The sequence below is a fragment of the Nomascus leucogenys genome, chromosome 18 (assembly GCF_006542625.1).
Source record: "Nomascus leucogenys isolate Asia chromosome 18, Asia_NLE_v1, whole genome shotgun sequence".
NCBI lineage: Eukaryota > Metazoa > Chordata > Mammalia > Primates > Hylobatidae > Nomascus > Nomascus leucogenys.
This window is the reverse complement of record NC_044398.1, coordinates 80,606,534-80,618,756: the sequence shown is the minus strand read 5'-3', so window position 1 is coordinate 80,618,756 and position 12,223 is coordinate 80,606,534. Positions and strand designations below refer to the sequence as shown.

At 44.4% G+C, this 12,223-nt stretch overlaps 1 protein-coding gene across 2 annotated transcripts in view; it reads right to left on the bottom strand.

Moving 5' to 3' along the window:
* The window catches only part of MAP1B (microtubule associated protein 1B), a 98,086-nt gene that overhangs the window by 4,518 nt on the left and 81,345 nt on the right, over positions 1-12,223 (bottom strand). For both annotated transcript variants that reach the window (XM_030798072.1, XM_030798073.1), the window contains 2 exons: positions 4,705-11,200; positions 1,256-1,494 (listed from right to left, as the gene is read on the bottom strand). In XM_030798072.1, coding sequence (XP_030653932.1) covers positions 1,256-1,494; positions 4,705-11,200 — 6,735 coding nt within the window. The remainder of the gene's footprint in view (positions 1-1,255; positions 1,495-4,704; positions 11,201-12,223) is intronic.

The following is a 12,223-nucleotide window of genomic DNA, read 5'->3' as shown; positions in this document are numbered from 1 at the left end:
TAAGGGCAGAAACAGAAACCACATGAAAAAAAAATTGAATAGCAAGGTATTAGTTAGACCACTGGAAGAAGAAGGGAAATGAGAGAAAAATTTTCTATTTTCCTCAAGAAATGCAAAGGATTTTTCAATGTATATTTTCCAGGAACCAGAATAAAGCTGCAAAGAAAAGCTATTGTTTCTAAGGGAAATTGAAGCCTGGGACCAAAAGCAATTAATCAGTTTCTCAGTTCTTCACTGTTAAGCGAAGTGCTTCTGTTAGGGTACAATTTTTTGTATTTCCTTTAACACAACTAGTAAGTTTTGCATAAAAGATATTGCATATTTAATCCAAGGAGTTTTATCGTGCACTTCAAAGCCCTCAAAAGCCTGATCATTGTGCATAACTAACATTTTGTCCTGAGAACAAAGATCTGCACCTTTACTTTATGTGTGTGGTTTGGGATGGAGGTATGGGGTGGGTAAGTAATGTCCTGAATAGTGTAAATTCCATCTAGTATTTAGTAGGGAGCCACTGGGTGCCTCTCATTAGATTTCATATGATTAACTAACAAGTAATTCTATATAATATGATACAAGCACAATTTACTAGGTAATTTTGTACAGAATCACAAATAAAACTTGATAAGCAAAGATCACAGCTGAATTAATAATGGCTGGTTCTAGGAATCATTTAAGGCCAGGAGTTCGAGACCAGCCTGGGCAACATACAGAGACCCTGTCATTAAATAAATAAGGGATGGTTTGTGGTCAGGCATGATGTTTGGGAGTTGGGAGTGTCCTGTGAGGGACTATATTCAGCAATGCTCCTACTGTGGAATTTCACATGGAGAGCTGTTTTTCTAAACGGCCACATTCCTAGCTGCAGTCTACTCATAAAACACAAAGGAAGAAAGGCAATTCCTCAGCAGCTCTCATATGGAAATATGACCGCTTCGATTCACACACACAAGACTCTTGGCATACTGGAAGAAGGGCAATTAATCTCAGGCCCATTTTGCAGATAAATGGTTTCTGCTTTAGTTAAGGTGTCTCTCCTCCAAGGCCGTGGTTGGTGGTGATGCCAAGAACATTTCAGACTACCTACTGTGTGTTAAACTGACTTTGTTCTCAGGATATTTCGTGTGTGACAGACACAGGAGGCACCTCATGTGGATCCACAATCAGCCACATGAGGTGCCTCTTTAAACACGGTTCCTTCCCATTGCCTCTGGACACAGCTCAATCTGCAGTGCAGACACTGTCGAGGAGTTCTCACCTGCATGTTGCTGCCCCACTGAGCCTTTCCTTCCAACAAAGCGTCCAGGACAGCCCGGCTGGGCTCCTCAGCAGCAGGGTCATTCCCACTCACCACGTAGTAGGAAGACCGCACTCTCTTGAAAAATTCCACATCAACATTCTTACTATTGCTGTGGTTAGGAATGTAGCACAGGTCCAAATACACAGGGAGGCCTGGGGGCACAGCAGAGGACTTGGTCGTCTTGGTAGTTCCTGGTCCTTGGGTAAATAAACAAAGACAAAGCAAGGTCATAGCAAGGTGAAGAGACCATACATCCAGCACATGTTCCCTACTCAATCACACCTTCCCTATTCAATCACAAGCAGGTCCTCTGAGACATGCAAAGTGGTGACGGCATTTCCATCTCCCTGGTAATCTGTCAATGGCACTTACGCTAGCAATGTGACAAAACATAACATGGTTGTTTACCACCTCAATAGGCGAAATGAAGAATGGGATAGTTTCCCTTTGTGGACAACCAACATTAGGAAGCAAGAAGAGTTTGAAGGCCTTTCCCAAGATGGCACTAGATATAATATCCCTCCTAAAGAAGTTGTTAATGTGCTTCTTTATTTGATAAGTGATCTAAGAAGTAGATTTTAAAAGTCAAAAGAAAACATCTGTATTTGGCAAAACATAGCTAAGTGATCTTAGTACTCTACTTTAGGGTCTCATTGATAGTGATTTTGTCCACAGCTGGATATTATACCCTAACATTCTACCTAGTAAATAGTTTTGATCTTAACCCCACATGATTTCCAAGGCCCTCAGCACCTCCATCTCATTCATAAACTGATGAAACACCATATTCTCTCCTCAGCACAGTATTCTGAAAAGTAATACTTCTTTCCCTAGACAAGGCTGGATGCCAAACTTGGGCAAAGGAAGGTTCAGAAAGACTAGGCTTTCTCTAGCTAATCAGGACATATCAGACTACAACCAAAACCCCCAGTCAAATCACAAAGGTCTGGGAAGACTAACTTGTTCCAGTTAGGAAGTGTAAAGCTTTTGAAATGTTAATAGAACTAGCATTTTGAGGCAGTGGTTCTTCAGCCTGACTATATAATCAGAATCACCTCGGATGCTTAATACTGACACCCAGGCTTCATTCTCTAGAGTCTGACTTAAGTGGGCTCGGGTTGGGGGCCTGGCACTACTGTCTTTTAAAAGCACCCCAGGCGATTCTAATATGCAGCTGGTTTCATTGCTGTAAAGCCAATTAAAACACCAGCTAGATTTTATATGCTTAATCCTCTTTCTCCATAGGATATTTAAAGACTATCATCCCAGATTCAAAACCACCAGATAATTCTATCAACTGTCCCGTTTTATTTTTAGAGGTAAGGGAGTGGTGAGAATCAGCCAAAGTAATAATTAGATAAGCTAATTCATTCTATGAATATCAATAGGTTATTTTAATGAATCTGAGCTGAAAGCCCTCAAAATATCCAAAGAATTCCTAAAGAATTCTGATTTGTACTAGAAGTTTGTGAGTTACAGTTCTTCCAGTAATTAAACATGTCTGCAATTTCCCCCTCTACTCTAAATCACTACCATCAACATCAAATGAATATTGCTCACAGAAGGACACACTGACAGAACTGCTGAAAGTTGGCCCAGGTTTGCTTTAAAAGTCAATTAGTACTGCAGCTTCGCCTTTTTAGACATCTAAAAGCATCTCCAAAATAAATGAAAATTAACTCATTTTCACTTATTACTTTGCCTTTAAATTACCTCTTTAAATGTCCAAAAAAAGTTTTTTTTAAAAATTGTGTGGGCTAGGATGTATATGTTCTGGCAAATTTGGGAGCAAATTTCAGTTGGTTTTATCTGTTTAAATGGATTTCATGTTTTCTCCTAAGTGCAGGTCAGTTGTCAACTCTTTCAGATGAAAGGGTTAATTATCTGGTGGTTTTTTCATTCATTTTAAACATGAGAAAATTCCGATTATTTTCTATGTGCATGTAAAAAGGCCAAATGTGCTGAGAACTGAGTCTTAAAATTGATACTCCATTGTTTAAAGTAAAAATTTGCAGTTTTAACAAATGTATCCTAAAGTGTACTTAATTGGAGAGCTCCAAAGATGATGCTATCAGATTTTTCCCTAATAAATCAGGGCAATGTTACTTAAATTAGGTTGTGCCTTACATGTTTGGGTCCATTTATATTACTCTGTGAATTGTGATCTAAAATCTCTGAATAATTACCTAAAGCAAATAAAATGTATGAATGCCAATCCTTGTGATTGACGTGAAGCAACAAAATGAAGCAGTACTGCCAGAGACCAGTTCCATCAAAAGCCCAGGTCATTGCTGAGAACCTGATAAATCTGGGAATCATGACCAAACCATGAATGATCAAAAATCAGGGATATCTTCTCTTGCCAAGTGGAATTTCATTTGCTTATTTATTTATTTTCGAGAGACAGGGTCTTGCTCTGTCACCCAGGCTTGGCATACAGTGATACATACAATTCTGGCTCACTGCAGCCTTGATCTCTTGGGCTGAAGTGATCCTCCTGCCTCAGCCTCCCAAGTAGCTAAGACTATAAGCATGTGCCACCACACCCAGCTTATTAAAAAACATTTTTTTTGTGTGTAGACAGGATCTTGCTATGTTGCACAGGCTGGTCTCAACCTCCTGGGCTGAAGCTAACCTTCCACCTCAGCCTCCCAAAGTGCTGAAATTACAAGCATGAGGCCATGCACCCAGCTTCCAAGTGGAATTTTAATCTGAAATAGCATTGAGTCTCTACTAATGAGGCCATGGGGTAAGAGAAGGGTAAGAAAAGAGCCATCAATGTTTTTCTCTCAATTTTCACTGGACACTCACTGGTCAACTGAAATTATAGTATTTTTTGGCTGACAAGAAAATGGAACACTGCCTTTAATGAGGATTTATCTCCAGCCTGGCAATGTTTTAAATAAAAATGTAAACATTTTTAATTTTAAAATTTATTTTTTTTTAAAAAAGGACTCTAAAACTTGGGTCTAGACTGGTCGACCCAGTCTTGGTGTGAAACCTCTGGTTCTCCTTAGGCCTTTGGGAGCTCCTGGCCTGTGTTACCCTGCTGGATTCTGAGGCCAGTATGGCTGAAACCAGTCTTCCAGAAGCACCCGAAAGACACATCCTTGTTTCTGAAGATTTAGAACAGGGCTGTAGTTGCTGTATTCCAAAATGGCACAAAATCAGGAATCCCATGTGATGAATCACAGCTGCTTTGAACCATACTGAGCTATTTCCAAGCCTTAAGGCCACACTGGACTGAGATATATACCTTTGGGCAGAGGAGAAGAGTACAGGGAAGGTAAAGCATCAGTTGTGCTCCCTCATCTTCCCAGTACAAAGCCAAACAGGGAAATATAAAGGCTGTAAATGCAAGTAGAATGGTTGTGACATATATCCAATGCCCAGCCTTCTCAACCTACCTGCAGTGGCGGTCTTGGCCGACTTGGATGCAGAGGCATTGGCAGCATTCTTGGTCTCCTTGTCTTTCTCTTCCCCACGTGCAGCTTTGACCTCAGGAGTGGTGGTGGGTTTTGCTGCCTTTTCCACAGATTCCTTCTTCTTAGGAGAAGCCACCCTGGACACCTTATCCGAGGATTCTTTCAAGCCCCCTGGTTTTGGTGAAGCTGCCAAGGGCTTAGACTTCCCATCACTCTTTTTGACAGGTGAAGATGACTTGGTCTTTGTACCTGGCTTTTTGGTTTTGGTCTTCTCTTTCAGATCTTTCTTTAGAGCTTTGCCCAGGTTCTGCTCAATGGCCAAGGCCTCTGGGTCCACCATGGACACATCAGGGTGGCGTGGTGAAGGGCTGCGGTCTTGCATGGGAGCTGGAGGTGGGTCCATGTGTTTGTACGTGACAGTTTTGTCTGTGGGGATGGTTTCCGACTCGTCTTCAGAGTCGATATTGGCATCGGCCGTGATGGAGGGGCACTCTTCAGTCTCCGGGGGAACATCAGAGTCGGTCTGGGATGGGGCTGACTCGCTGACTGAGGTGGGAGGGGTTTCATCACACTGTCGGCCCTGTTGCTTTCCTCCTGGAGGCGGTGGGGCTCCCCCTGATTGAGTGAGGGGCTTTTCAGATTCTTCAGTGGGTTCTTCACTGGCAAACCACTCAAGAGGATTGGGATTAATGAAGGAGGGTGAAAGCTCTGTCTTGGGGTGTTTGTATTCACAGGAGGACACGAGGCATAAATCGACATCCTGGCGGGCTTCTGAGGGGGACTTCTTTTCGGCAGTGTAGCATAGGTCTGAAGTCTGGTAGGAATATGTGGACGCCTGAGGGGTTCTAGTGATTTTCTCTGCAGTCTCGTAACAGTATGTGGAAGTATCAGGGGTTGGTGTCGTCTTTGTAGATGTCTCATAGGAGTAACCTTCAGACTCAGGGAAACTGGTAATTTTCTCAGTGGTCTCATAAGAGTAGCTGGGGTCCCCAAGTGTGTGGCCACCATCCTCAGAGTCATCATAGCCATTACTGATGTCATCCAGAAGCCTTCTAGACCTCTCAGTCTTTTCATAGCTGTAACCACTCACTTCGGGGGGACTGGTGGTCTTTTCACTTACGTCATATGAGTACCCACCCTCTTCAGGGGTCCGTGTGGTCTTCTCAATAATTTCATAGGAATAGTCACCATCTTCAGGGGTCTTGGTAGTTTTCCCAATGGTCTCATAGGAGTAGCCACTGTCACTTGGGGATTTTGTGGTTCTCTCTATCTTCTCATAGTAATAGCTGCCCACATCTGAGGTCCGGGAGGTCTTCTCATAAGACTCATAGTCATAATCTTCTTCATCTGGGGACCTGGTTGTTTCCTCAGGCTTTTGATAGGCATAGCTAAAGTCACCAGGTGTCTTCCCTCCACTGTCCTTCTCCAGGCCAGGTGTGGCCAAATCTCTATTCAAGGCTAGATGGTGTTGCATCGTATCGAATAACACTGAGGCACGGAAGCCATAGGGCTCTGTGGATGCTGCATCTATTGGTGGAGAAGAGGAAGTGTGGCAAGCTGCTGTTTTCTCTTTGACTGCAGAGGTAGAATCTGAAAAAGTAGGTGAATATAAAGGAGAGGACCCTCGTGGGGTGAGTGGAGAGATATCGGATTTTGGAGAGAGCTTCTCTCCTTCCAGACTTTGCACTTTTTCAGAGGTGAGTGAGGCATATAAGGACATATCTCTGGGAGGGGCAACATCGGATAGAGTATCTTCTTGGAGAGGAGAAGCGATCTGAGAAGGGGTATGAGCAGAAGAGGTGGATGGGGAGGCCTCTACCTGAGACACTGAGATGAGCTCAGAAAGATCATTATCTTGGGTGTAGGACGGCTCCTCCACAGGTGGTATCTTATGTGATAAACTGGAGTCCTGCATGTCAGAAGGACTGTAGTCCACTTCAGTTGGCCCATTTTCAGTGATATGAAGCACACCTGCACCCACTGTAGGGTGATCTGGAGACTGTCGACTGAAGTCCATAGCAAGGGATTGCTCAGGAGATTCTTGGCCAAATTCAATAGACATTGAGGACTGTTCAGATCTGTGATCTTGAATGGGTGTCCTGGACTTTGCAGTCTTAGGGGAGAAGTCTGGTGGAGAAATTGACATCGGTCTTGGGCATTCTTCTTTAGATGGAGACATTTCTGTTTCCTGGAATGTGGTAGGTGTTTGCACAACAGACACTGAAAGGGAGTCATCTACTTCTGTGGAATGTGGGGAGCCAACCTCAGCATGCAGAGAAGGAGACACATCATCTGTTGTTGGCTCTGGAAATGAGCTTGTAGCCACTGAGGCTGTGGACACTGAGGCCACACCCTCCATATGAGAGTATGTGTCTTCTGCTACGCCCTCATCAACAGGAGTAGCTGACTTGTCTGAGACAGTACCTTCAGAAATGGACATCTTAGTGTCTTCTTTAAAAGATCCAAACTGACTGACATCTATTTGTGTGGGAGAAACATCTCCTAATTTCCTTTCATCCAGAGCCAGTGCTGGTTGAGAACTCATGGCTTCAACATCATCAGTTTTCTTTTCTTGGCCAAAGTCTTCTTTTATTGGTACGAAGTCTGTGCTTTTCCCTTCCTGTTTGTCTTCGTAAAGACTAGTAGAAGTCATTTCAGAAACTGGACTTACTTGGTCTGGAGAGCCTTGTTTTCCACTCTTTTCTTCAAAGGGGCTTTCGGCACCTCTGCCAGAAGCCTTGTCATCAGCACTTAGAAAACTTTCATAGGCAGACTCAGATCCAATGAGGGGCGGGCTGCGTAAAGGAGACAAAACTTTTTCAATAGGAGACTCTGAGTCAGGCACGGGCTCATCCATGGGGCTTACTGAAGCCCTTTCATTCTCATCTTTGGCATCACTGAATTCAAAACTCACTGGAACTGCTGGTGGTTTTTCAATGACTTCTGTAGGGAGGTGACTGGATTTCTCATCGGTGGGAGATTGGTAGTAAGGTGTGTGACCAGCACTGCCAGTCACGGACTGAGATGGTGACACCACTTCCAGAGTCTTGTCCTCAGGACTAGCACAATGTTCTTCAACTACTTCTTGGGTCACCTCAGGAGATACCGGGGCTACTTCTGCCTCTGCAGAGACTTTAATCTCATTGGGCGTCAGAGAGAAGTTCACACTACGTTCACCCAGGGGGGTCTTTTCTAAGGGTGATGGTGGAGATGGACTCAGGGACGGGCTCTTCGACGGGCTGACCTTTTCACCTGAAACAGCTGAGATGGTATCTTTGATGTCCAACGTGGTGCTGGCTTTCACTTCAGAGCAGTAAGCATCACGTAGAGCAGATCTGCTGAATTTGTCTTCCTCCATGGAAGAGGGTGGTGATATGGTAGAGGCTGAAGCATTGTAATCCTTTCCATCAGTGGCGTCTGTTTTTGATCCTTCAGAAAGTCCGTTGAGCTGTGTAACATCAGCAGGTTTAGAGTATTCCTGAGAATACAATGAAGACTCGTATTTGGTGATATTTACGAATTCCTGAGAAGGGGACTCCGTCTCTTCATTGTTGGTCTCATCGCTCATCACGTCTCGAGGGGTAGACATCTCATCCATGGGGGTGGGCTCACTGGATATCTCAATAGTAGACTGAGTGTAGCCAGAGGTGGCAGTGAATTCCTCAGGCTGGTCTTCTCGATTCTCCTCATCAGAAGCGGTGGCCTCGCTCTCTGAGCCTCCAGGTAAAGTCTCATCATGAATTGAAGATGCAGGTTCTCGGCCAGGAGACTGGGCTCCTGGTTGCTTTGTTGGTGTGGTGAGGAATCCATACTGCTCCTCAGCACCACCAGCCTCTGCAGCCTTGTCGACCACAGCCATCACATAGTCTTCAGCTTCCATTTTTTCTGGCTCATATTCCTCCTCTCTGGCATCTTCAGCTTTGTCCTCCTCATCAGCCTCCTCCTCAGATTGTTCAGCCTCTCCTTTCTCAATGGCCTCATCCATGTCTTCTTCAGCTCGGTCGTCCCCACTGGCCACAGACTCCCTCTTCTCCCTGATGTATGCATCAGCCTCCGCCTTGGCACTTTCCTCATCCTCAGCGGGGCTGTGCTTGGAGGTGCTCACACATACGTGTTCCTCCCCATCCTCTTCAGGCTCCTCAGCCTCCTCAGTTTCTGCCTTCTCTTCATAGTCTCCAGTCTCTGAAGATTCTTCAAAACCGGCTCCTTCATCTTCAAATTTTTCAATGTCGTCTACTCCCTGCTTCTCGACGGGCTCCAGCTCCTCAGGTGTCTGTTCACATTCACCCTCCCCTTCAGTAGTGGTGATTCCCTCATCAGGGGACTCGGCAGGACCTTTGGTGACTTCTGTTTCCTTCTGGATGACGTAGGCTTCGACTGGCTCAGTTTCCTTCAGTTTCTCTTCATCTTCGATTAGCTCCAGCTGAGGCTTGATGTCCTTTGTTACATCGACCTCTTCAGCCTTTAACTCTTCAAAGTCCTTGGTTAGATCCTCAGGAGATGACATAAGGGACCTCTCAGCTTCGAGTTCTTTGGCAGGGCCAGTGGCCGCTAATCCCGCCACCATGGCTGCTGTGGTGGCTCCAGTGCCGACAGCTGCAGCGACAGCCTCTGTGGCCTTGCCTTCCTTCTTAATGACTTTTATTTTCCCCTTCTCCTTTGGCTTTCCAGCGGCAACAGAATCTTTCTTCACAGACTCTTCCTTCTTGGGTACTTTTGGTTTTAAAGCAGCTGGTTTTTTTGCTTCAGACAGAGGAGTAGATGATTTCTTTGCGTCTTTAGGGAGCTTCTTAATTTCTTTTTTGGGTTCCTTTTCTTCCTTTTTCACTTCCTTCTTCTCTTCCTTCTTAACTTCCTTCTTGACTTCCTTCAGTGGTGTTTCTTTCTTAACCTCTTTCTTGGGTTCCTTTTTCTCTTCTTTCTTGATCTCTTTTTTGACTTCTTTTTTCACTTCTTCCTTTTTTGGTTTTTCCTCCTTCTTGATAGGTGTTTTGTCCTCCTTTTTAGCCACTTCTTTCTTTGGCTTTTCCTTCTCCTCTTTCTTGTCTTCAGGTTTTACCTTTGTTTCCTTTTTCACCGTCTTCTCCTTGGCGGCTTTGGGTTTGACATCTGTGGCTTGCTTCTCAGCCACCTCGGCTTTCACTGGAGATGGCTCTTCTTTGCTGGGAACCTCCTTTTCAGTCACTGAAGGTTTGGTCTCTGTTTTTACTGGCTTGTCTTTTTTCACTGTTACCTTTTCTTTGCTTTCAACTTTGGGTGGCTTTTCCACGTGATTCACTTTTGTGACCTCAGGGGTTTCTTCTTTCGACTCCTTGCGCACGGATTTGCTAGGAAGTGGTTTTGCGGCTGGCTTCAGACTTTCTCGGCTATCAGCCCTCTGTTTCAGTTTTGTTTGTTTCACCACAGGAGTGGGCACCTGGCCAGTGAGATCCTTTTGGGTGGCCAGTGGCTGCTTCAGAAAGTCTAGATGTTTGAGCTTTTCCAACCCTTCCAGGATGTTGTATTGGGTGCTGTTCCCAGGAAACAGGACTCGGATGATTTTCTCCGCAGGGTTTGCTGGATGCCACACAATCAAAGATGAGACTGAAGTTAAGTAGGAAATTGGGAGATCTACTTCTTGACCATTAGGCAGAATGAGTTCAGCCTTGTCTTTGTTGGTGCCAGTCCACTGCTGCATAAAATACTGCATTTCCTTGCTGCTCTTGACGGGATTAAGCACATACATCTCAAGTTTACCTACTCCCATTTTTTGGAAAAGAATGACAGGATCAATAGTATTGCCTACACTTCTAAACAGAGGTTCTGGTTTCATGGACAATTTGTTTAGGTACTGGAGAGTGAAGCAGGCTTCTTCTATGCTTCTCTTCATCTTGATGTTTGGCTCTGGATTTTTGAGATTTTCAGGTACATTGAGAAATACAACTCCTAAGTCAGGGGAGATGAGGTTTTTCATCCAGTCACTATTTGTGGTGGAGCCCTGGGACTGTTCTTCCTCGAGCTCTGCAATTTTCCGCTGTAACATGCTGTTTATTCCAGGCAAATTGTCATCCCCAATGTGGGTGAGCAGGATGGAGTCCACTCGGTCTAAGTGTCGGATGAGCTTCCAGAAGCAGGATTTTCTCTCTGATCCGCCATTGATGAGCATATTGAAACCATTCACTGCAAACAAGGCAGAATCGCCCCTCCCTCCTGGAAAAATGTAACAGCAGGGCTTGGAGAGCTTCAGAAATCCACCCGATGTGGGAGGTTCCAGGATGTCAAAGGGAGATGGGACTTCCACTGATTCTGAGAGATACTCGGTAAACTCAGAAAGTCCTTCCATTTCTGGCAAGATAGAAGCTGAATTGAGTTTAATATTGATGAAGTCTTGGAGATTGTGTCTGTCAAGATTGGAGTTCTTCCAGTCCCCTTCTTCAGGACAGAACAGGGTTAAGCTGGCTTTGTTGGCAGGATGGGTGGTGCTTAGTAACTCCCCGATCTGGGAAAGAAAGAAAGAGAGAAAGAGAGAGAGAGAGAGAGAGAGAAAGAGAGAAAGAAAGAAAAAGAAAGAAAGAAAAGAAAAGAAAGAAAAGGTGTAAGTGATTATCATTACTGATCCATCATCTCCAGCTATAACTATGTGTTATAGGATCACAGGATGCACATAGGACCAGTTTCAGACATGCATTCATGTAGCGATGTTAGTTGCTTAAATGCTGAAAGACTTCCCTACTGGAAGGTGAACAGCCTTTGTCCAGAGCCCTGCTACTACTGGCTTCTACCTCAACCAGTATCCACTCACCCCGGCACCTCCCTGACAACCCCTCCACCATCTATTCCTGCCCAGCAGGGGAATGCCAGAACTCTGCTCCAGTTCTAAGACCAGTGACCACCTGGGCAATTGGGGATTGTGCTGCAGTGGTTATGAAACACTTTGAATATTACCCCTAGAGTAAAGGCAAAGATGCCCTTTAAAAAAAAAATTAAACTATCACAAGAGAAAGCTGTCTGGGTCATTTCACCACTAATAAAAAATGTTTTCTTTTATTCCACTAGACTTGGCCAAAAAAAGGCCTGATTGATACCTTAAAGAAATTCAGGTTAACAGGGCACTTGTTGTGGCCTCCTTTCAGAATCTGGCATGTAAAAAGGAAAAAACCTTGGTGGGTTTTTCCCCATAGGAGACAAGAAGTTATGGATTGCCTAATACTACAAAAAATTACTGGTTTCTGGCATCAGTGCACACTGATTGAAACATGAGTGGGTCACCCAGCAGATTCTCTGCAGATATAGATGTTTTTTTATTAAAGCCATGACATTAAAGTGGTTGGGTAATTATAAAAGCCAGTGGCCAAATTCGTTCCCCATTTGCTCATGTTTAACTCCACAGTGAGCCACTCTGTTCTCTTACTGCTCCCATTCTTTTCAGGGCAAGTTGGGTGTGAGCAGCTAAGATCAAATGTGACTGAAACATTTTTCAACACATTGTTTAGTACTTCCCAAGGATGTAAACACAGAAAAG